The sequence below is a fragment of the Gopherus flavomarginatus genome, chromosome 10 (assembly GCF_025201925.1).
Source record: "Gopherus flavomarginatus isolate rGopFla2 chromosome 10, rGopFla2.mat.asm, whole genome shotgun sequence".
Classification (NCBI taxonomy): domain Eukaryota; kingdom Metazoa; phylum Chordata; order Testudines; family Testudinidae; genus Gopherus; species Gopherus flavomarginatus.
Window position 1 is genome coordinate 53,940,323 of NC_066626.1, and position 20,872 is coordinate 53,961,194.

A 20,872-nucleotide genomic window follows, 5' to 3' on the forward strand; every position below is an offset into this window, starting at 1 on the left:
CACAATCATTAAATTTTTAAAATCTTTTAATAGACTTGATTACATTTCAAAAAATGAAACTTAAGTTTACAACAATGTAAACGAACCTTTAACCAGTTTCCTTTTTATTTATATAAACTCTTTATTAAGTTTAGTTTATAGTGATGCTTTACCTTTCCTAATGACTTTTTCAGAAATGAAAAAACTTTCTTGGAAATAAAACAAAAGGATAATTTTTATATGCCGTAAAACTTTATTTTGTGTCTTGTTAGTTTTCTTTAACATTTTTATATTTTTAATTATTTTGCACACTTCAGAAATAACAAACTTGAGACTTGTATCCTGTTCTGGATTTATTTTATTTTGTTTTTTCTCCTTCAAGTATTCTGTCATTATGGATCTCTACTCTTGAGATGCCCAGCCCATCTGTATTCTCCTGCAATACCAAACATTCAGACCAAGAGGGTATTTCAAGAACTCATACCTCCTTCCCATATTCTTCAGATTGTCCCATATCTAATTTGGTGTACATTCTCCAGTAAAAAGATTCTTTCCAACCATGCATGAATAGCACTTTCTTGGGAGCTGAGTTGAACTTAGTGCTCATGAAACTGATGGAATCGCCAATCAGTTATCTAGAGCAAATATTTGTGTAAGCTATTCCTTGAAGACTGGATTGCCAGTGCCTGGAATGTCATTATAAAGAGTCTGAGAGCCATAAGGATAACCTGTGTCTTCACTAAAATGGTGTTTAGTTCCGGTGGAACTCATGCTATTAAATTACCTGTGTTTTCCCCAGATCTGCACTCAGTACTAGGAGAATATAAATGGCATAACTTAGGTGTTAAGAGGCCCTTATTTAACACTTGGATAGAATTATGGTCTCTCTGAATCTTCTGGACTATTTGTAATTTCTGATAAATCAAGAGAGATTATTTCTGTTTAATGGATTGAAGAACGTATGCAGGTCTGTGATCTTGCAGAAGTTTCAGTGCTTGAAGGTATTGAAGTTCATTCCACCAGGTCTAAGGCCTTGGCTACACTGGCACTTTACAGCGCTGCAACTTTCGCGCTCAGGGGTGTGAAAAAACACCCCGCTGAGCGCTGCAAGATACAGCACTGTAAAGCCTCAGTGTAATCAGTGCCGCAGCGCTGGGAGCGCGGCTCCCAGCGCTGCAAGCTACACCCGTAGAGGATGTGGTTTACGTGCAGGGCTGGGAGAGCTTTCTCCCAGCGCTGGCGCTCCGACCACACTCACAGTTCAAAGCGCTGCCACGGCAGCACTTTGAAATTTCAAGTGTAGCCATACCCTGAAATAGTGTATGCGTCAGTGTAGTCATGCGGACTCACCCCTGCGATGCCTCCTACTGATTGTCCTAGGGAATTAGCTCTTTTTCCAGCCAGGAGCGCCCTCTGCAGGCCGGTGATCTGCCTGTCCTCTTGGCCCCCGTGTCCTTCCCTGGATCCCGGTGCCCTTTTAACTGGGGTACTGCCCCCTGGCAGTATCCCACTAATCTGGGTCTCCCCTGGGGAACCCTCAACCCACTATCCCCACTTTGCCTCAGTTTTGGCTACTGTCCAGTCTCCATCTAGCCCCCGTTCACCAGGGCAGACTGCAGTATCAGCCACTCATAGGCAAAGGGGTTTGGACCTGCTGCCTTTGCCTACCCCTGGACTGCCCCCTGCAACCCCAGTACCTCTTGGCTTTATGCTAGGCTGCAGCCTGGGGCATTCCAGGCAGAAGCTCCCCAACTCTGTTTCACTCAAGTATCCTGTGTCTAGCTCCCTGTAGCCAGGCCCTTCTCTCTCTACAGGCAGAGGGAGACTCCCTGGGCTTCTGGCTCACTGCCTCTTATAGGGGCCAGCTGGGCCTGATTGAGACCTGGCCACAGTTGAGCCTGCTTTCCCCTAAGCAGCCTAGGCTTCTTGCCCCAGCCACAGCCAGCCCTCTCCTGGGCTGTTTTAAGCCCTGAAGGGCAGGAGCGGGTAACCACCCTGCTACAGTCAGCCATTCCCAAACATTAGTAGTTCATGTACAAAAATTAGTTCTTTTAAAAAAAAAAAAAAAGAAAGAAAGAAAAAAAAAAAAAGGATGTTGGAAGTGCCAGATGCAAATTTCTTCTTCGGGCACATTTATTTTAGGTCTTAATAGACTTAATTTAAATATTTATGGACTCGAAGTAAAATAAAATTTGAGTCTGGTGGAGATCTGCCTGGGGGAAATTAGAAAATAAGGGAGTTTGGCTGGAGGAGTCCCACTGGAACCTTAGAGAATGTGAGTTTTAGAATTAGTTGAGAATTCGTCAATAAATCTATTTAATCAGAAAGTGCTACTTTGTCAAAGTTCTCTCACTTTTCTGCAAGAACTTATAAGTTTCAATAAAACTTTCACTGGGAAGGTTACTCAGGTCCAGGGTGGAATATCAGGGGGACGGACCCACTATAGCTGTGGTTCTCAAACTGTAGGAAAGTGGATTGCTACCCTGTTTTAATGGGGTCTCCAAGACTGGCTCAGACTTGTTAGGGCTAAGGCCAAGGCCAGAGCCCGAGCCCCATCACCCAGGACCCAAGTCCAAGGGCTTCAGCCCTGGGTGGCAGGACTCAGGTTACAGGCCCCCTGCCTGGGCCTAAAGCCCTTGGGCTTTGGCCCCCCTCCCCACCTGGGATGGTGGGGCTTGGGCTTTAGCCCTGCCACCTGGGGCAGCTGGGCTCAAGCTTCGGTCCCCTCTCCTGGGGTCATGTAATAATTTTTGTCGTCAGAAGAGTGGTACGGTGCAATGAAGTTTGAGAACCCCTGTCCTGACCAGCACCCAGGGTCATAGCTGGTAAGGGAGCTGAGGCCTGCCCCGTCTCTGCCCCGTCTGGGGGAGGAAGGGAATGTATGGGGAGCTGGATGGGGTGTCTCTTTGTCTATCTGTCTCTTGTACACACGCATGCACACAGCCACGGTAGGAGCACATTGGATGGTGCTATCTGGAAGAAGATGAGGCTCAGGACTAAGGGGTGCTGTGATATTTGTCTTTTATAAGTTATGACCCACCCAAATTTCCATTCCCAGCTACATCACTGCCATTAACTATAAAGGACGTAGTAAAATGACAGATGTCAGTGAGGATAGATGTAGCATTAAACAATTTTGCCAAAAATAGTGATGGTATTGTCATCTATGAGAGGAAATCAACAATTGCGTACTACCTGAACAAATCGCAGAAGTATTTAAAAAGAGAGGCGTAGTTGCAAGGACAATCTCATAAAACGTAGTGCTTTATTTCAGCCTGTGTCAACATAACCACAGTTGCTTGATAAGAGCGGTTGGATGTTGTCCATAGAATTTTAGGAATGTAGGAACGGAAAGGACTTTGATAAGTCATCTAGTCCAGTCCCCTGCACTGAGGCAGGACTAAGTATTGTTGGAGCCTGTCTAACAGGTGTTTGTCTAATCTGGTTTTAGAAACCTCCAATGATGGAGATTCCACATCCTCCCTAGGTAATTTTGTTCCAGTGCTTAACTGCCCTTACAGATAGGATTTTTTTCCTAATGTCTAATCTAAATCTCCCTTGCTGCAATTTAAGCTCTTTACTTGTCCTATCCTTAGTGTATTTAAAAATACATTATACATTTTTTTCTTCATTTCTACTTTCTGTGATTGTTACTTTAGTTACTTTGCTTGTGTTTTCATATTCCGAATGAAAGATACTGTGTATCTGCACAATTTATCTTGCATATTCGTGTACAGAACAAAGATTCACAATATTCTGTTTATTTTTCTTTTTTTATTTCAATCTTGGGGTTTGAAAGATGTGATCATCAGCTTCATTGTAGAGAAAAATGTTTTTGGTGACAACTCACTATAAAAATTACTCTTAATTTAAGCAGCCACTATTTAACAACTATTGTTCAGTTTCACAAACCACGCATGTGGTCACTTTAGTGTCACACTTTTTGTTAACTGATGATAAAGATATGGCTTTTGTGGTTAAAATGTGCTTTTATAAAAACAAAATTCGTGAAAACTGGCTTCCATATCTGTCTAAAGAGGCTGCATTAATATAGTATTGTTCCGTATTAAAACTGTAAAAAATAAAAATTAAAAAGAAGTGCAATTTTGTGTAACAATTTTGCATCATTTTTTTTGTGCACGTAATTCCTTGGGGTGTCCCCAGCCTTACCCCATCCAGGTTCCAGCCCTACTCCATGATCTTGATCTGAAGACTCTCACCTTTCTTCCCTTTGTTTCAGACCCTCTTCCTCGCCCATTTCTGGGGCTATGTTATGATTCAGGCAGGCTTCCACAGTCTACCAGCTGTTCTGGTTCCCATCCCAAGGAGCCTCTTTCCTAACTTGATGGTCCCCTGTAGTTCTCCTTTCAAGGCTGCCTCCCCTCTCTCCTCCTGGGAGTCACCTAACAGCTAGGTTTTATCGTGTTAAGGAGGTAGTTACCTGATTAACATCTGGCCCCATTTTCCAGCTGATCTGCTGCTCCCTTGAATACCTATTTCCTTAAAGGTACTATGTCAAGGAACAGGGTTTGGCTGGCCCTGGGTCCCACTACACCTTAAAAGGGGAAGACAACTGTGTGACCAAATACAACTTCCAACAAACTCACGTAGCATTCTGGTACATGTACTACAGTATGGGAATTTTGGGGATTTTTACTGCTACTTATTCTTCAAGAGTGAAGATCAATAGTGCTTATGCTTGAAGAAGAAAGAGAGGCTATTTGAGCATAATTGTTTTTTATGTGAATTCACACTCCTGACTCTCCCTGTCCTCTTTGAAGTCTTTAATTCAAATTCTGAGGACATGGCTCAAGAAAACGTTTAGCGCATGCTTGTATCCGAGTGACTTAAATGGAAATTAAGCACATGCTTAAATGCTGCCATGAATAGAGTTGTTTTCCTGAACTGGGACCTGCAAAATGAAAAGTAGATTGTGTTTGTGGGTCATGGCTCATTATCAGCCCAAACAACCGGTGCTGCAAGAATGTATAGCTCCATCAGACATTCTTGGCAAGAGAGTTCTGGTTGGATGCCCCTGGGTGCCCATTGCAAGGATTAATCTATCCTGATAATCTCCTTGAACTGGAGTTATGGGTAGGTCATCTTTCTTTTAGTTTTTATCAAATCTTTTATTTACAGTAAGTCATTTCTTAAGTTATAAAAGGCCAGAGAGGAAAAAATAAAATTTAGAAGTGTTTCCAGAACACTAGTGTTTCTCATTCTGTTTTTCGGTTTTTTTGTGTTTTTAAATAGGCACTACGCCTCCTGGAACACAGGTGAGTAAAAACCAAGGCTTCAGAAACTTAATAGAAGTACAATGACTATAAGTCCAAGTATGGACATTTAAAAGAAAAACCTTATTTGATTCCACCCCTCCCCCAATGTTATTTTTACTCTCTAACTTACATGTTACTTATGCACTCATTATAAATCAGTTTACATGCTTAAGGATCAATATTTTTTTTTCTATTAGATTACCAGTCTTTGACTAGTGTTTGAAAACTTGAATTGCCCCCGAAGTATTTGTACTAGTTTGTCAGCCAAACACTCTTGCCATTCAATATTTAGACCTGAATGCCAAGTGTGTTGAGCTATCTGTGCTCCCATGGAGTTTTCTGATTAGAACAGAAGAACGGTCATGCTGGATCAGACCAAAGGTCCATCTAGCCCAGTATCCTGTCTTCTGACAGTGGCCAGTGCCAGGTGGCTCAGAGGGAATGAACAGGTAATCATCCAGTGATCCATCCCCTGTCACCCATTCCTAGCTTCTGGCAAACAGAGGCCAAGGACACCATCCCTGCCCATCCTGGCTAATAGCCATTGATGGACCTATCCTCCATTAACTTATCTAGTTCTTTTTTGAACCTGATTATAGTTTTGGCCTTCACAACATCCTCTGGCAAAGAGTTCCACAGGTTGACTGTGTTGCATGAAAAATACTTCCTTTTGTTCTTTTCAAACCTGCTGCCTGTTAATTTCATTTGGTGACCCCTAGTTCTTGCGTTACGAGGAGTAAATAACACTTCCTTATTTACTTTCTCGACACCAGTCATTATTTTGTAGACCTCAATCATATCCCCCCTTAGTCATCTCTTTTCCAAGCTGAAAAGTCCCAGTTTTACTAATTTCTCTTGGACTTTTAGGAGAGTGTTTTTCTAGTTCTTCTAGTTCTCAAGACAGCAATCATTAAAATATATAAAAACAAAGGAAAATAAGATTGTGATAAAAATAATGTAATATTTTTAGGTCTTGGAAAATAGTAATGATTTTTAAACTCTGGTATCTTGTGAACTTTGAGGACTGAAATACAGACTCAACCTTAGCCAGTTATGCTTTTGAGATACGGAACCTTAAAACAGGCACACAGTTCCTTAGCGTAGTGTAGTATTTTTGTGCTGGTGAAGACTGGAAATTACTCCTTATTTTTAAATCCCCAAATAGCCTATTGATTTAGTTAAATTTAAAAAGGAGAAATTTTCACATCTGTTTAGTATTCATGAAACTTTTGTATTGTTAGCTCTGAAGTGTGTGGTCTGTATCAACAGAACAGTATAGCACAATGTAGTCTTCACAGTGCCCTGACACAAACATATTCAGAATGAGAGAGCACTTCAGGTTTCGTGACTATATTCAGTCCTTGGTAACTCAGCTGAGTTTAGCAACAAGGATCTTCATTAGTGCCAATTACTATAATGGTTTGTCGAAAGGGATGGAAAATGTTTTTCTAATGAGTGGTCAGAGTCTACTAATCTGGAAGGCCCATGTACCAGTCCATCAGTGTTTCTACTTCTAACTGGCTCTTTGATCTTAAAGTGTGTGGGTCAGCTAACTCATAACAGTCTGTTTTGCAATATTGAATTAAACCGTTTTTTTTCATACTCTAATAAAAATAAAATGTTAATATTTGTATCTCTGATACTATTTCTTCTCCATGCAAAATCTTCAGAAGGTATTTGGACCCTTCGTTTTTCTTGACATTTTAAGTAGTTCCTATTCTCATGTTCAGGAGAAGTTACCACACAGTAAAATAACTTAATATGAGCAAATATTGGTGTGGAGGGTGGGAAGTCTGATACCTCATGGATAGAGCCCTTCCAAATTCATGGCAATCGTAAAATGCATCACAGTCCATGAAATCTGCTCTTTTGTGTGCTGTTTCCCTATACTATACAGATTTCACAGGGGAGACCAGTGTTTCTCAAATTGGAGTCCTTACCCAAAAGGGATTTGCAGGGTGGTGGTGTGGGTGTCACAAGGTTATTTTAGGGAGATTGTGGTATTGCCACCCTTACTTCTGCACTGCCTTCAAAACTGGACAGCTGGAGAGCAGTGGCTGTTGGTCGGGCACCTAGCTGTGAAGGCAGTGCCCTGCTACCAGCAGCAGCACAGAAGTAAGGATATCAGTACCGCAAACGCCCTCCCCCCCCCCCCAAAAAAAAACAAAAACAAAAAACAAAAAAAAAACAACAAACCTTCCTTTTTGCGTCAGGACCCCTACAATTGCAACCTTGTGAGATTTCAGATTTAAATAGCTAAAATCATGAAATTTATTATTTTAAAAATCCTTTGACTGTGGAATTGACCAACATGGACTGTGAATTTGGTAGGACCACCACTGCTATAAACAAATATCTATACACCAGTGGATTCAGCCTTTTCAGCAGGATTAATGTGACACCAGTCCATAACTTAATATAACAATTCCCAGTCTTGGATCATTGTAACTTTCAGTCCTTAGTGATGTACATAGGTGTCACCTAGGAAGTAATTTGAAACTTCGAACTTACTTCATGTGGCACACTAAACTGCCATCATATGGAAATGATTTTCAGTCATTATCAACTTAAGTTGCATTTAAAGTTGCATTTAAAAGTGACCTAGACATTCTGTGTGTGTACATGTATGTCAGTCAGTCATTGTCTGTCTTGGAGTAGTATTGTATTGTAAGTTTTCCTTTTTGATTCTTCATTATACTTTAAAATCATTTACTGTAAACAGGAAATTTGTAAATCTGAATCAGTTTTAGGTTGTTGGGGGTTTTTTTTGTTTTTTTTTGGCTACTGTTCTGTGTTTAAAAATTCATATTGGATATATTTAAAATACGTTGATTTTTTAAAAAATGTAAACCAAAGAACTCAATACACTTCATTTTTTTCCCTTCAGATCACACATCAAATAGTTTGCGCAGCCCAGCAAACCACCACAACAAACAGTTCTATAAATGAAGATCCTTCTAAACAGGTTTCATGAGTTTTTACTTGTATTTAATTTTTCTAGAGTTTTTTATAGCATTCCATAATCACATTTTATTGCTTCTCATTGATGGTCTGTTTTGTTTTTCCTAGAAATCTATGTGGACTGAACATAAATCACCAGATGGAAGAACTTATTATTATAATACTGAAACAAAACAATCTACATGGGAGAAGCCAGATGATCTCAAAACACCTGCTGAGGTAAACCAAGTTAATTGAAAGATATGAAACAAGTGACTTAAAATGAGTTCAGTATACTGTCCAAGAGACATGCATTAGAATTTTTATTTCAATGTAATTTACAACTGTAAACACCCCCACTCCAAAAAAAACCACATTTTTATTAATTCTAGATAACTGTCTATAACTGAGTTGGAGGGATTCTTCAAGATACTCATTGATGTGCTTTTGAGCTCACAATGTTACATCAGGTTTACATTTTGCTGCTTTTCTTGAGGAAATATTTTCATTGTATGCATTGCAATATGTTTTCAGTTGATTTTAGGCTTATTTTTGGGTTGTTTTTAGGATATTTTAGTTGTTTTGAAACATTGTAATGAGATTTTTAACAAACGTTTTTGCTCTCTGTTAGCAATTGTTATCTAAATGCCCTTGGAAAGAGTACAAATCTGACTCTGGAAAGCCTTATTACTACAATTCCCAAACTAAAGAATCACGCTGGGCAAAACCCAAAGAGCTTGAAGATCTTGAAGGTAACAGTAATGGAAACTAAGCATTTTGTGTATAATGTAAATGTTATTTCTACATGAATTATGGCACTGTTAATTTAGTGTAGGAATAGTTCTTCCTATTAAAAATTAAATACTGAAATAAAAAAGAGATTTTGGAGTTTTGCCCCAATAATATAAAATTATAACTAAACAGAACTGGTCTGTCTTATTTTAACATTGATCAAAGTCTCAAAGATTAAACTTAATTCAGTGTCATCCCATTCAGTGGATTTGAAATAAAAATGGTGTTAGCTATTTTAGTTGAAAATGAAAATTATGCATGAAGCTGTGTTTGTAAATGGTGTTGATAATCTGTTTCCCAACTGCCAACCATTGCTTCAATATATTATTGTTGGGAAAAGCTAATTTATCAAAGTCAAAACCAGCATATCTCCCAAAGTGCATGTGAGTAAAGCTTTATTTTGAGATTATCTGGGAGATGTTGCGGGGAGAAAACCGCCACCATCTTTTATTTGCATAAGATCATATTATGACACACATGAATGTAAATCTAGGTCTCATTTGGATTTCTTCTTGCTGTTCCACAAAGGTAACATCATAGTTTGTTCTGGTGGAGTGTAATGCTGCATTAAGTGTTTACTTTGGATAGGGTATGGTCTTGGTAAAATAATTTTAAGGAAGCTAAGGTAATAGAATAGTACAGATGGGGAGAGTTGGGGGTGAGGGTGGAGGAATTCCAAAAATTAGAGAAGCAGCACTAGTAATTAAAAACTAGATAGAAAAAGATGACTGAAACGGAAAGATGCAGTTGAGTAAACCCTATTTGTCTGTATTGAAAGTAGCATTGTTGCCTGATGAAACTGAAAATATTTATTTCAGTTTGAACAGAAAAGAAAAAGTAGTAGTTGCAGAAGGCTGTTCAGTGAGATTTTCTGTGTTTTGGTGGTTCTAGAATTTCATTTTAATCAACCTATCTTTTAAATTATTGAAACAAGAATACTAACATCATAAATATCAACAATAAAAGAGTAGCTTGATCTATTTTTGTATATCTGACCAATTTCTTTAAATATATATAATATCAGTAAGTTTTCTTCTCCAAACATAAGTGTCTTGTGAACATTTGCATTTTGAATAAACATTTTCTTCTTTTGCCCCTATAGCAATGATTAAAGCTGAAGAAAACAGGTATGTTTCTAAAAATACTTTTTTTATTAAATTGATAGTATCAATGACTATTTTTTTCTTAAACTGAAATAACTCTGATCTCTTGAAATAAACTTCTATCTTGCTTTCAATCTCTAAAGTGTTTTAATACTTGATTACCAAAGTATATTTTCATTATGTAATTTTAGAAGTGCTTTTAATTTAAAAATATTTGAACTTCAGTCCCTGTATTTCTGTTAAGCTGTACAGTTCTTAAAAAAAAAACAAAACAAAAAAACACCTCCCCACTTTTGAAATTGTTTTAGATCTTTTGTTTTTGTTTTTTTGGTGAGATATAACACTTTTTGTAAGATAGGCCTAAAACTCTCAGTGGTGTCCTTAGAACCGTATTTACAGTGTAATATTTTCCTTTAAGGTTAATTGAACTTACATGACTATAAAACTCTTTTATTTTGATTTTCTTACTTCATGTATTCAGCAGTAAACCAGAAGAATCAACTCCAACATCTTCTGCTCCAGCTGTTGCAACAGAAATTACAGATACCGTTACTGCCACGGCCGCCACTGCCACCACCACCGCCACCACCACCACCAGTGATGTTGAAACTGCCGTGACTGCTACTGCAGCCACTACCATTCCTGCTGTAGCAGCAGCTCCTGAAGCTGAAGCTTCTACAGTAGCTGCTGTTGTAGAAAATGAAAATACAGTAACTACAACAGCTGACGAACAAGTGCAGCAAACTACTACCACCACCACCACCACCACTGCTGCCACAACCATTGTCACCCCTGTTGTACAAGAGCAGAATGCAGAAGCTGTCACTAACACTGTAGAGGAAACTTCTAAACAGGAGGCTTCAGTGGAGTAAGTAAAATCCAATAATTTGGCTTGGAATACAGCTCCTTAATCCGAGGCTTTTTAGTGTTGAGAGTTGTGGGATTGTAGTTGTATTGGAGGTGGTTAAACTTTTTGTTCAGATTTTTTTCAAAAGAAAAAAGACTGGAGCAAAGCTAGTGGAGAGAAATGGTTAAGAAAAAAACACCAGGGAAGAAGGCATTTTAAATTATTTTTTAAAAGCCTCCTCATATCTTTCTCATATCTATCTTCATTTATTTGCCAGATTTAATTTGGGGATTGTTCGGACCCATGACTTTGCATTTTATTTTAGAAAGATAAAGAAATGTTAGATAAACAATATTTATACTGTGACAGACCCAGGCCAGTCTGGTAGAGGGTAAATATACTGGTCACTGGGTGAGTAGTTTTCTGTTCCCTGAGTGACCAGAGCAGTAGCTGCACTAGAGTAATCAGGAACCAATTAAGGCAGACAGGCTGATTAGAACACCTGCGGCCAATCAAGGCAGGCTAATCCGGGCACCTGGGTTTAAAAAGGAGCTCACTCCAGTCAGGCGGGGAGGAGCCGGAGGAGAGGAAGTGTGTGTAAGGAGCTGGGAGCAAGAGGCGCAAGGAGCTGAGAGTGAGAGAGTGTACTGCTGGAGGACTAAGGAGTAAAAGCGTTATCAGACACCAGGAGGAAGGTCCTGTGGTGAGGATAAAGGAGATGTTTGGAGGAGGCCATGGGGAAGTAGCCCAGGGGCTTGTAGCTGTCATGCAGCTGTTACAGGAGACTCTACAGACAGCTGCAGTCAACATACAGATTGCCACTCTGAAAAGTGAGTTAGACTCTTTGTTTTAAGTATTTGAGAATTTTAGCAGGCAGCATCATCCTGAAACATCCAGTTGCTTGTCTGTAATTTAGAATATACATTTTTTAAAATACAAAACGAAGAAAAAACATGTAGTCCGCTCTGAATAGGCTGTAGTCCCCAACTAAAAAATCCAAATCAAATAAACCCACCAAAGTTGGTATCGTACCTTCCCAACTGACTGCAACTACTCTACACCTTCCATCCCTCACCAAAAGCCTGTAAAAACAGACAAGTTTTGTAGTGTACTTTGAAGGTCAGTAGTTTTAGGCAAGGTTAGGAGTAATTGCAGAGTCAAGACTCTTCCACAATTAATGCCCTATTTTCCTCTCTCCCCCTCTCACTTAAATCAAGGGGGAGATAGTTTGAGCAGGCAGTTGATTTGCAATAGTGGCACCACTATTGCAAAGAGAGAGAGTCTGTTTCTCAGTTTTCCCCCCATAACGTGTATCATTTTATTTTAGACTAGCAAATTATTATTTTATATGAAGTATCAATTTCAATCTTATAAAATTATATATTTGAAAAATATGTCTCAAGAAATGTCTGTTAATTGGACATCGCTTAAATTGATAATGACTCTTTTTTAGATTTAACTGAAAAATGGTGTATTTACCTAAAGTATGTAATATTTTGTCTTTAATCTTTTAGTGTTGCTCCCAAAAAAGAGGAAGAGGACACCCAGCCAGTTAAAAAAACGTATACATGGAATACAAAAGAAGAAGCAAAGCAAGCATTTAAAGAACTGTTGAAAGAAAAGGTTTTTTAAATTGAGTCAACTACTCTTTAAACTCTTCTGAATTACTTGCCTGAGAAATTACTGATTTATTTTTTAAAAGTTTGATTTTCATATTGGAGTAAACGAGGAAAAAAATGTTATAGAGGAAGTGTACTTGTTTAGACAATTGTCTTATATGTTGCCTATACTTTTTTAAAATATATGTGTGTGTAATCAGGGGGCCCACAGCTCTTCTCCTTTCTATGTTTTTCCCTAGTATAATGCAATTTTAAACTCATGATTTTGTCCAAAATTAGAAATTGATGATTTTTAACTGCCATATGAAGATATGGCAGAAAATTATAAAGATGCCAACTGACAAAGGCAAAACCTGTCACTATGTTTAACAGCAGATGTTTGAACAAGAGTGACTTTCACATTAAAATACATTTATCGTCAACAAAAATCCATTTCCTTTTTCCTTCATCTTACTACAATTACTAAAGCCACATGTGTTTAGACAGGTTCTCTTTTATGATCCATCCTTTGTGAAGTCATAATTCTGCTATATTCCACATTGCTATTGAAATTACAGTAAATGTTATAAACGCATTATTACTTCACTGCAGGATCAAAAATATGGAGCCCTATACAATTGCCCTTTGACATGCTTTCTGAATTTCCTACCGTTGTTCAAAAGGTGGAGGATGTGGTGAGAGAAAAATGATGCTAATGCTCAATTTCCCTCTCAGTCTGTTTACTGATGGAAGCTTTCTGTAGTGTGCCCAACATTCTAGTGTCCAAATGCAGTAGAAGAGTGCCTGAAAGAGAATCAAACCGTAGAAATAGTGATGATGATCCTACAAGTGCCCTGTATCTCTCTCTCTGACTAACTTATGAAAACATCACTTTATTTTTACTAACATATTGTACATAGTTAGTATGAAGGGGGAATAGTCTACTTTGTACAGCTCTCCTGTTAACATCAGTGAGAAGTCTGCTGTGCCTCACCAAACAAATGAAATACTTCAGTCTAGTCTATCAGTATTTCCAAAGAAGCCATATCACCATAGTATGTTGGTACCTAATCTAGTGGTTACATTATTGATTTAATGTCTTCACAGCGTGTACCATCCAATGCCTCATGGGAGCAAGCTATGAAAATGATCATTAATGATCCTAGATACAGGTACTGCTTCCTCTCTTCTCTTTAATCTACATTGTCACAGACAAAATGTATATATACTTTGCCCTCATCAGTGTCATATTTGAGCACTGAAATAGGATTTGATCAAATACTGACCGTTCCTTCACCAAGCCAATTTTCTTTTTTTTGAGTCTGACCTCTTATTAAAGTAGCAAAATACCTTGGGAGCTGAATATGTTCACAAATGAACAATGGAATGGTACATGGTCTTAAAGCAAAAATATATTAGCAGTAGTAACTAGAGTTAAACTTTACATTTTTTTAAAATCTTCCCTGAAATAGGGGTTTATGTTTGTTATAATGGAGATGCTGAGAACTTTTTGGGCCATATTTTCAAAAGAGCTCGTTGCTCTCATTGGGAGCTGTTGAGTGCTGAACAGACTTGAAAATTTGGATCTATATTTAATGTCCAAAATGCGTCCTGAAAGTAAGATCTCTTATGAGGCTATTTGGTAGTATGTTGTAAGAAAAGGTACTTTTACTTAATAGACGTTATTTAAAGACATGAAAGCAGATACAATAGCCTAAGTATTAATTGAGTTCTGTAATGTATGCTTCACTTTGTTTCACCACACTTCTATTAACATTAGTGTTTGTATTTCATTCTGTATGTAAATAAATTTGCATTATTACTTCTATTTTCTAATTCCCATTTTGTGTACTTAAAATCTTGTTTTTCTTGCTGTTCAGTGCATTGGCAAAGTTGAGTGAAAAAAAGCAAGCCTTTAATGCTTACAAGGTCCAGACAGAGAAAGAAGAAAAAGAAGAAGCAAGGTCCAAATACAAAGAAGCTAAAGAATCCTTTCAACGTTTCCTTGAAAACCATGAAAAGATGACATCTACAACAAGATACAAGTAAGATCAACTTAATGTACCACAATGACCCATCACCATTTCAAGTTCAACCTTAAATTTACTTGGCTTGGTCTCTGGTGAGCAAGAACCTTTGTATAATGTTTCATCTTTGAAAAATCTAAAGGCTTGTCTACACTTAAAGTGCTGCAGTGAAGACGCTACCTACGCTTCTCCTGTCAGCACAGGTAATCCACCTCCCCATGAGGTGGTAACTAGGTCAACAGGAGGATTTTCCTGTTGACCTAGCACCATCTGCACCGGTGGTTGGGTTAGTTTAACTGTGTCGTTAGGAGTGGATTTTTTGCATCCCGAGCGACGTAGTTATACCAACCTAATTATCTGTTGTAGGACCAGGTCTTTAGGCTCAGTACTGATGGGGCATAAGTGGAGCTGATAGCATTTGAGTTCAAGTATCTAGAAATGAAGGTAGTATGTTATGCCATATTTTTATTTAAAAATAAACACAATCTTTCCGATAAATTAAATTTTAATCTTCCTGTTTCCCATCATGGTGCTGTTGTTAAATTTCATTTTTTGTTCAAGAAAACAGTAGAATACTTAGAGCATGTTTGCACAACCACTTGTGCAACACTCCAGCAGGCCATGCAGTAACTGTCCATGCGGACCCTGCTACTGCGTTCTAAAAGTTCCCTAGTGCACACTGACGTGCAGTGCTCACTTTTAGTGCACAGCAGTAGGGTCCACACGGACACTTAGAGCATGGCATGCGTTAGCACTGTAGATTTATACCCCATTTTGCCACTCAGTAAGCTGTGGTGCAGAAATGCCCTTAGTGGCCTTACCCATATCACCTGGCTGATAACTGGAATGAGCCAGACAAGTTACAATTCTTTTCTCACAATAATGAGAAAAATATATAATAGGAATAAAACTGAGGTTAGTTACATTGGTTTTTTAACTTCTTGGCAGTGTCATGTAAGAATTAATGTCATTACTATCAGTATAAAAACACAACATAACAGAAATTAAAGAGTTATGTCAAAGGAGAACCGTTATTTTTCTGACCTACCACCATAAGGTTCAGAGTGGGAAAAATTCTTTGTCATGTATAAATTGTAAAACTAATCTGAAAATAGTTCCTGATCCCAGTTACCATTGCTGGTATTCCTGATGCCACAAATAATGAAGTTTCATGAGCAGTAAGTTCAATGCAGAAGGTTGCAAACAACTTTCTTTATGCTGGTCAGTTGCAGAATATTTTAGTATTTAATTTTTAAAATAATATGTAGATCACTGACAAACTGCTGTTTTATAAACAGCTCTTTTGCAAGGGTTGTTCCCCATCAAATGAATTAATTCTATAATCCGTTAGTTTGTTTTTGTAGACAACTTTGAAGTTATCAGCAAAAGGTTTAGAGCAGATTAATGGATTTTTTTTCAGATGGAGCTAATTTTTGGGTCATTAGCCTTTACAGTGTTCCTTTTAAAAACGAAAGCAATAAACGTTAGCTTTGATTCAAAATGTAAATTGTAGTCTTACCTCATGCATTCTGAGATGCAGAGGGTTGTCAGTATAGGGGGCCCTGGTTGTGAACTTACTACTTCTGGTGTACTGTCAGATCGAGAGATTCGGCCATTTTGGCATGATACAAGGCTAAGTACTTTTTTTTTAAAGCCAATCCTTTGCCTAATCCAAAGTATTGTCTTTATTTTTTCTTAAGATCAACTTTGTTTATAAAGCTTCTTTTCCTACACGGTGCCCCTTAGATGTCACAACTACCTATTATTAAAATATATGAATGTGCAATAAAATAGTATTGGTGGAGAATCACAAGATAGCATGAAACCTGTTGTCACCCTTAATGTTTTTAATCTTTGATTTTTTCTTTCTTAGTGTTCTAATTCACCCTGTCCATAAAGCTGCTGTTTTAACTCTATTAATCTGTATGTTGTCTGAGATTAACAATTTTTGCATGAAGATAGAGTACACAGTGCATTTGTATTTTTGCAACAGTAAGAGTGCTTACTTGCATTTTTTTTCTTAAAGTAAATATCCATGTAGGCAAAAAAACTGATGCTGGTCTTTTTTCTAAAATGTGAAAGCGGAAACCAGTAGACAGAGTTTAGGGAGGCGGGGGTGGAAAACTATTCCTACTCACCTCTTCTGAGTGGGGTAGCTTACCTGGTAAACTTCCGCATTATTTTCTGCGGCATTTTCAGCTATGCATTATTGCCTGATAGTACCCACATCCTAATCATTGCTGGTAACTTCTTTTTCTAGCCTATGAATTAGTCTCATAGTTTTTGCGACGGTAGGTATGAACATGAATTTATTCTTCTCTTCAGCAAAGAAAGCTGTGTGTGGTATTCCTTTTCCAGTTGATTTTTTGGATTGATATGTGAATCTTGGTTTAGTATTCACATGAAACAGTTGGCCCCAGGATCAATGTGGAGTACAGTTTTTATAAAGCATTTTAGAGTGCAAAGCAAAATCATTGCTGAATCCTATGGCACTATTAACTTGTTCTAATTAAACACTTACTTCAATCCCAAAGTCTTTCTTTACCTCTGACTTTTTACTTAGGTGAACACATTTGCTTGAGCAGTAAATAAGTTAGTAGACCACTAAAAAACTTGAATGTCTTCCAGTAGTGTGGGCATTACATTGGCTTGTTTCTCTAGGACTTGTAAGAATAAAAATACAAAATCTAACTCCACCACCCCTCACTCTTTTGCACCATGTTATTAATAGGAACAATTAAAATCTGAGAAATAGATTTCTTAAATTTTGGAGCCTTTTCAGGACTTCGTGTTTTGAAGATTCTAAGTGTGTGTGTGTGAAAAATAGTTTCTAGCTCTGCTAGTTGTGAAGATAGTGAGATTTGGTTTAAGTGTGAAAATGTGTACCTTACTGGCAGCATAGTTACACAAGAGCATAGTACCAAAAGAGATCAGTACTCATCCTGTTTGTTCCCATGTCCTGATAACTTTGAAGCCAAAATACAGATTTTAAGGCTAGAAGGCACCTTTAGAGTCTCTAATCTGACCTCCTATATATTATGAATTAAAATTGAAGTGTGTGTGCCTGTGCCTGTGAGTCTTTTAGGCTTCTAATCAATATTACCATATAACCTCCTACCCCCCAAAAACCTCAGCTAACTAGTCATCCACACTTCAGCTTCTTTCAGTGCTGCCACACACTGCTACTGGTAAAACAGGTGATTCTTGTATTCAGTTCTGAGGGTCACCAAATTCAGGCTGTAGCAGACTAAGGCCTGGTGTGCATAGAAAGTTGCAGTAGTTTAACTAAAGGTGCAGTGTTGTATCAATTGAGTTAAAACAGTGCAATTTTTCTGTATGGCTGTTTTCTTATATCGTTTTAAATATGGCTTACATCTGTTTAACAGGGGGACTTTTAATCAATGTAAGCATCAACCACAAAGTTGCACCAGTTTAACTTTATCTGGAAGTCAATAATAGGGAGCCATTGCAAGTGATGTAACATAGGTGTTAAGGGCTGCACCTGGGTGCCCAAACAGAGTCATCCAGGCCAATCCATTACCACTGGTCAGACACAGAAGAACATAAATTTGGGGGCAAAAGTCAACATGGTTCTGTTAAGGGAAATAATGTCTTAGAGTTCTTTGAATGGATCAACAAACGTGGACAGGGGGATCCAGTGGACAGTGTACTTAGATTTCCAGAAAGCCTTTGACAAGGTCCCTCACTGAAGGCTCTAACGTAAATTAAGTTGTCATGGGATAAGAGGGAAGATCCTTTCATGGATTGAGAACTGGTTAAACGACAGGGAAGAAAGGGTAGGAATAAATGGTAAATTTTCAGAGTGGAGAGGGGTAATTAGCGGTGTTCCCCAAGAGTCAGTCCTAGGACCAATCCTATTCAACTTATTCATAAATGATCTGGAGAAAGGGGTAAAAAGTGAGATGGCAAAGTTTGCAGATGATACTAAACTGCTCAAGATAGTTCAGACCAAAGCAGACTGTGAAGAACTTCAGAAAGATCTCTCAAAACTAAGTGATTGGGCAACAAAATGGCAAATTAAATTCAGTGTGGATAAATGTAAAGTAATGCACATTGGAAAAAAATAACATGCAATATGATGGGGACTAATTTAGCTACAGCTAATCAGGAAAGAGATCTTGGAGTCATCATAGGAAGTAAATAAACCTGTTTGAAGTAATGTGCACCACTTGACCCAAAGAGAGAGTTTTACCTAAATGTTTCCAACCAAAATGTGAAGCTTTGTGTAGAGACTACCACCACTACATTTAAATCAGTATGTGCCAATAAGTGTGTTTATGTATCTCTTTTTGGTGGATTTTTTTATATACAGAAAAGCTGAACAAATGTTTGGTGAGATGGAGGTCTGGAATGCAATATCAGAACGTGATCGTCTTGAAATTTATGAAGATGTCTTGTTCTTTCTGTCTAAAAAAGAAAAGGTAATTATTTTTCTTTTAGTTTTCAAGATTTATCTCAGAGAAAACAATTTAATCTGAATTTATTGAAGAAAGTAAAGAATTTTCTAGATTGTTTTGAGTCTAACTTTTCTCTTGCCAGTGACTTACGAAACCCCATCTAGAACTGTTTTTCAGTGCACAGTATGTAATTTTCACTTCCCTGAAATAGGCTTGCTGACTGCAAGCCTATCAACTTCATTTTCCCACAAAGAATAATCTGTTCAATGTGGATATTGCATAAATTTATATAATGGCTTTTGTTCAAAAGTGCTTTATCATACTCTATACTACACATTGAAAGAAATTATAGGCCAGAGCCTCAGCTGGTATAAATCTGCATGTTTCCATTTACATAGCTGAAAATCTGATTTTATATATATAGTATGTAGCACCTGTTCAACTGTGCATACTAACCCTGCACAACATTTTAAGGCACAAACTGAAGAGCAACGTATGTAGTTTAAAAATGTAAGGAGAATTTAGATAGAAATTTCCCTAGAATAGCATTTGTCTGTAACTCCAGGGTTAAGGTCCGTATTCTTGCAAAAAATTTATCAGGCTTTTTGCTTATTATATGTGATGAGAACCTAAGTTTTAGGTTTCCTCTGCAAAGCAGCTCCTCCCCCAACACAGTGAGCCCCTTGGTTCAGCACTGATTCTTTACACTCTTACAGTATGTCTACACAGCAGCTACAAGATACCCATTTACTAACTCTGCCCAAGGTAGCATGCTAAGTATAGTAACATAGCCACCGTGGCTCAGGCTAGCCACCCAGTATGTACCACAGTGATCAGGTGGGATTGTATTCAGGCAGCTAGACCGAGCTGCTGCTTGTGCTGTCATGTCCACGCTGCTGTTTTTAGCATGTTAGCTCAATTAGAGCTAACAAATGTATTTCAACCTGAGCTGGAAATTCACTGTCCAGCTGCTGTGTAAATATACACTTAGGGCAGTGGTCCCCAAACTTTTGAGGGTTGCACCCCCTCTAACCCCATCCCTCCTCCTCTCCCCCCACACCCCCAAGTTGGGGGTGGGAGTGGGGGTGGCGTGGACAGGGGTAACAGGTCCAAGGCTGGAGGTGGGTATGGGCCCAGGAGTGGGGCTAGGGATGGAGCTGCAGCCAGTGGCCAAGGCTGAGGGTAGGAGAGAGCAGAGACTCAGCCTGGCCCTGGTGGGGGTCAGTAGCTTGGCCCTTGGCCAAGTGTGGCTCTGCTTCTGGGCTGGGAATGGAGTCGCAGCCAGGAGTTGAGAGAGGGGGCAGGGCTTGGAGTGGAGCTGTAGCTGGGCCTTTGTGGGGGCTGGCAGCCAGGCCCCAGCCATATGTGGAACCACAATGTGGGAGGGGGCAGGGCCAGAACAGATCTGGGGCCACAGCAGGGCTGGGTAGTGTTCTCTTCCCATCTCCTGGATGTTCCTCGATGCTTCCTCAGAGGAGTGTGCCCCACAGTTTGGGGACCTCTGCCTTAGGGTCTGTCTACATAGCTCAAGTAAGCTAGGCCACATGAGCTAACTTGGGTTAAAATAGTAATGAAAACACAGCGAGTTGGCTTTTAACTCATCAAATTCAATCTCAAATTCCCCATAGGCTTTAATTTGAGCTACTAATATGATTTTTTTAAAGCTTGCTATGTCTTCGCTGATATTTTAACCTCAGTTAGCTGTTGCAGGTTAGCTAACCTGACATAAGAACATTTTGTGTGTGTGTCCATCTCTGCCTTAAAGAAGAGTGCCTCCACTGTATCATCAGTAGTCTGGAAGGTCTAGCATCTGTAGAGGCAGTCTGTATAGTAGAGCTGCCATGGACCCTAGAAGCCCAGGTAGCTGCTGATTGAAATTGATGTGATTCTTG

At 38.7% G+C, this 20,872-nt stretch overlaps 1 protein-coding gene across 7 annotated transcripts in view; it reads left to right on the forward strand.

Moving 5' to 3' along the window:
• PRPF40A (pre-mRNA processing factor 40 homolog A) overlaps positions 1-20,872 on the forward strand; it is a 50,125-nt gene that overhangs the window by 10,028 nt on the left and 19,225 nt on the right. For 6 of the 7 annotated variants that reach the window (XM_050969211.1, XM_050969215.1, XM_050969214.1 and 3 more), the window contains 10 exons: positions 5,233-5,255; positions 8,143-8,220; positions 8,325-8,435; positions 8,827-8,947; positions 10,090-10,114; positions 10,572-10,958; positions 12,452-12,560; positions 13,643-13,707; positions 14,416-14,580; positions 18,896-19,004. In XM_050969211.1, coding sequence (XP_050825168.1) covers positions 5,233-5,255; positions 8,143-8,220; positions 8,325-8,435; positions 8,827-8,947; positions 10,090-10,114; positions 10,572-10,958; positions 12,452-12,560; positions 13,643-13,707; positions 14,416-14,580; positions 18,896-19,004 — 1,193 coding nt within the window. The remainder of the gene's footprint in view (positions 1-5,232; positions 5,256-8,142; positions 8,221-8,324; positions 8,436-8,826; positions 8,948-10,089; positions 10,115-10,571; positions 10,959-12,451; positions 12,561-13,642; positions 13,708-14,415; positions 14,581-18,895; positions 19,005-20,872) is intronic. The other variant, XM_050969208.1, reaches the window with a different exon arrangement.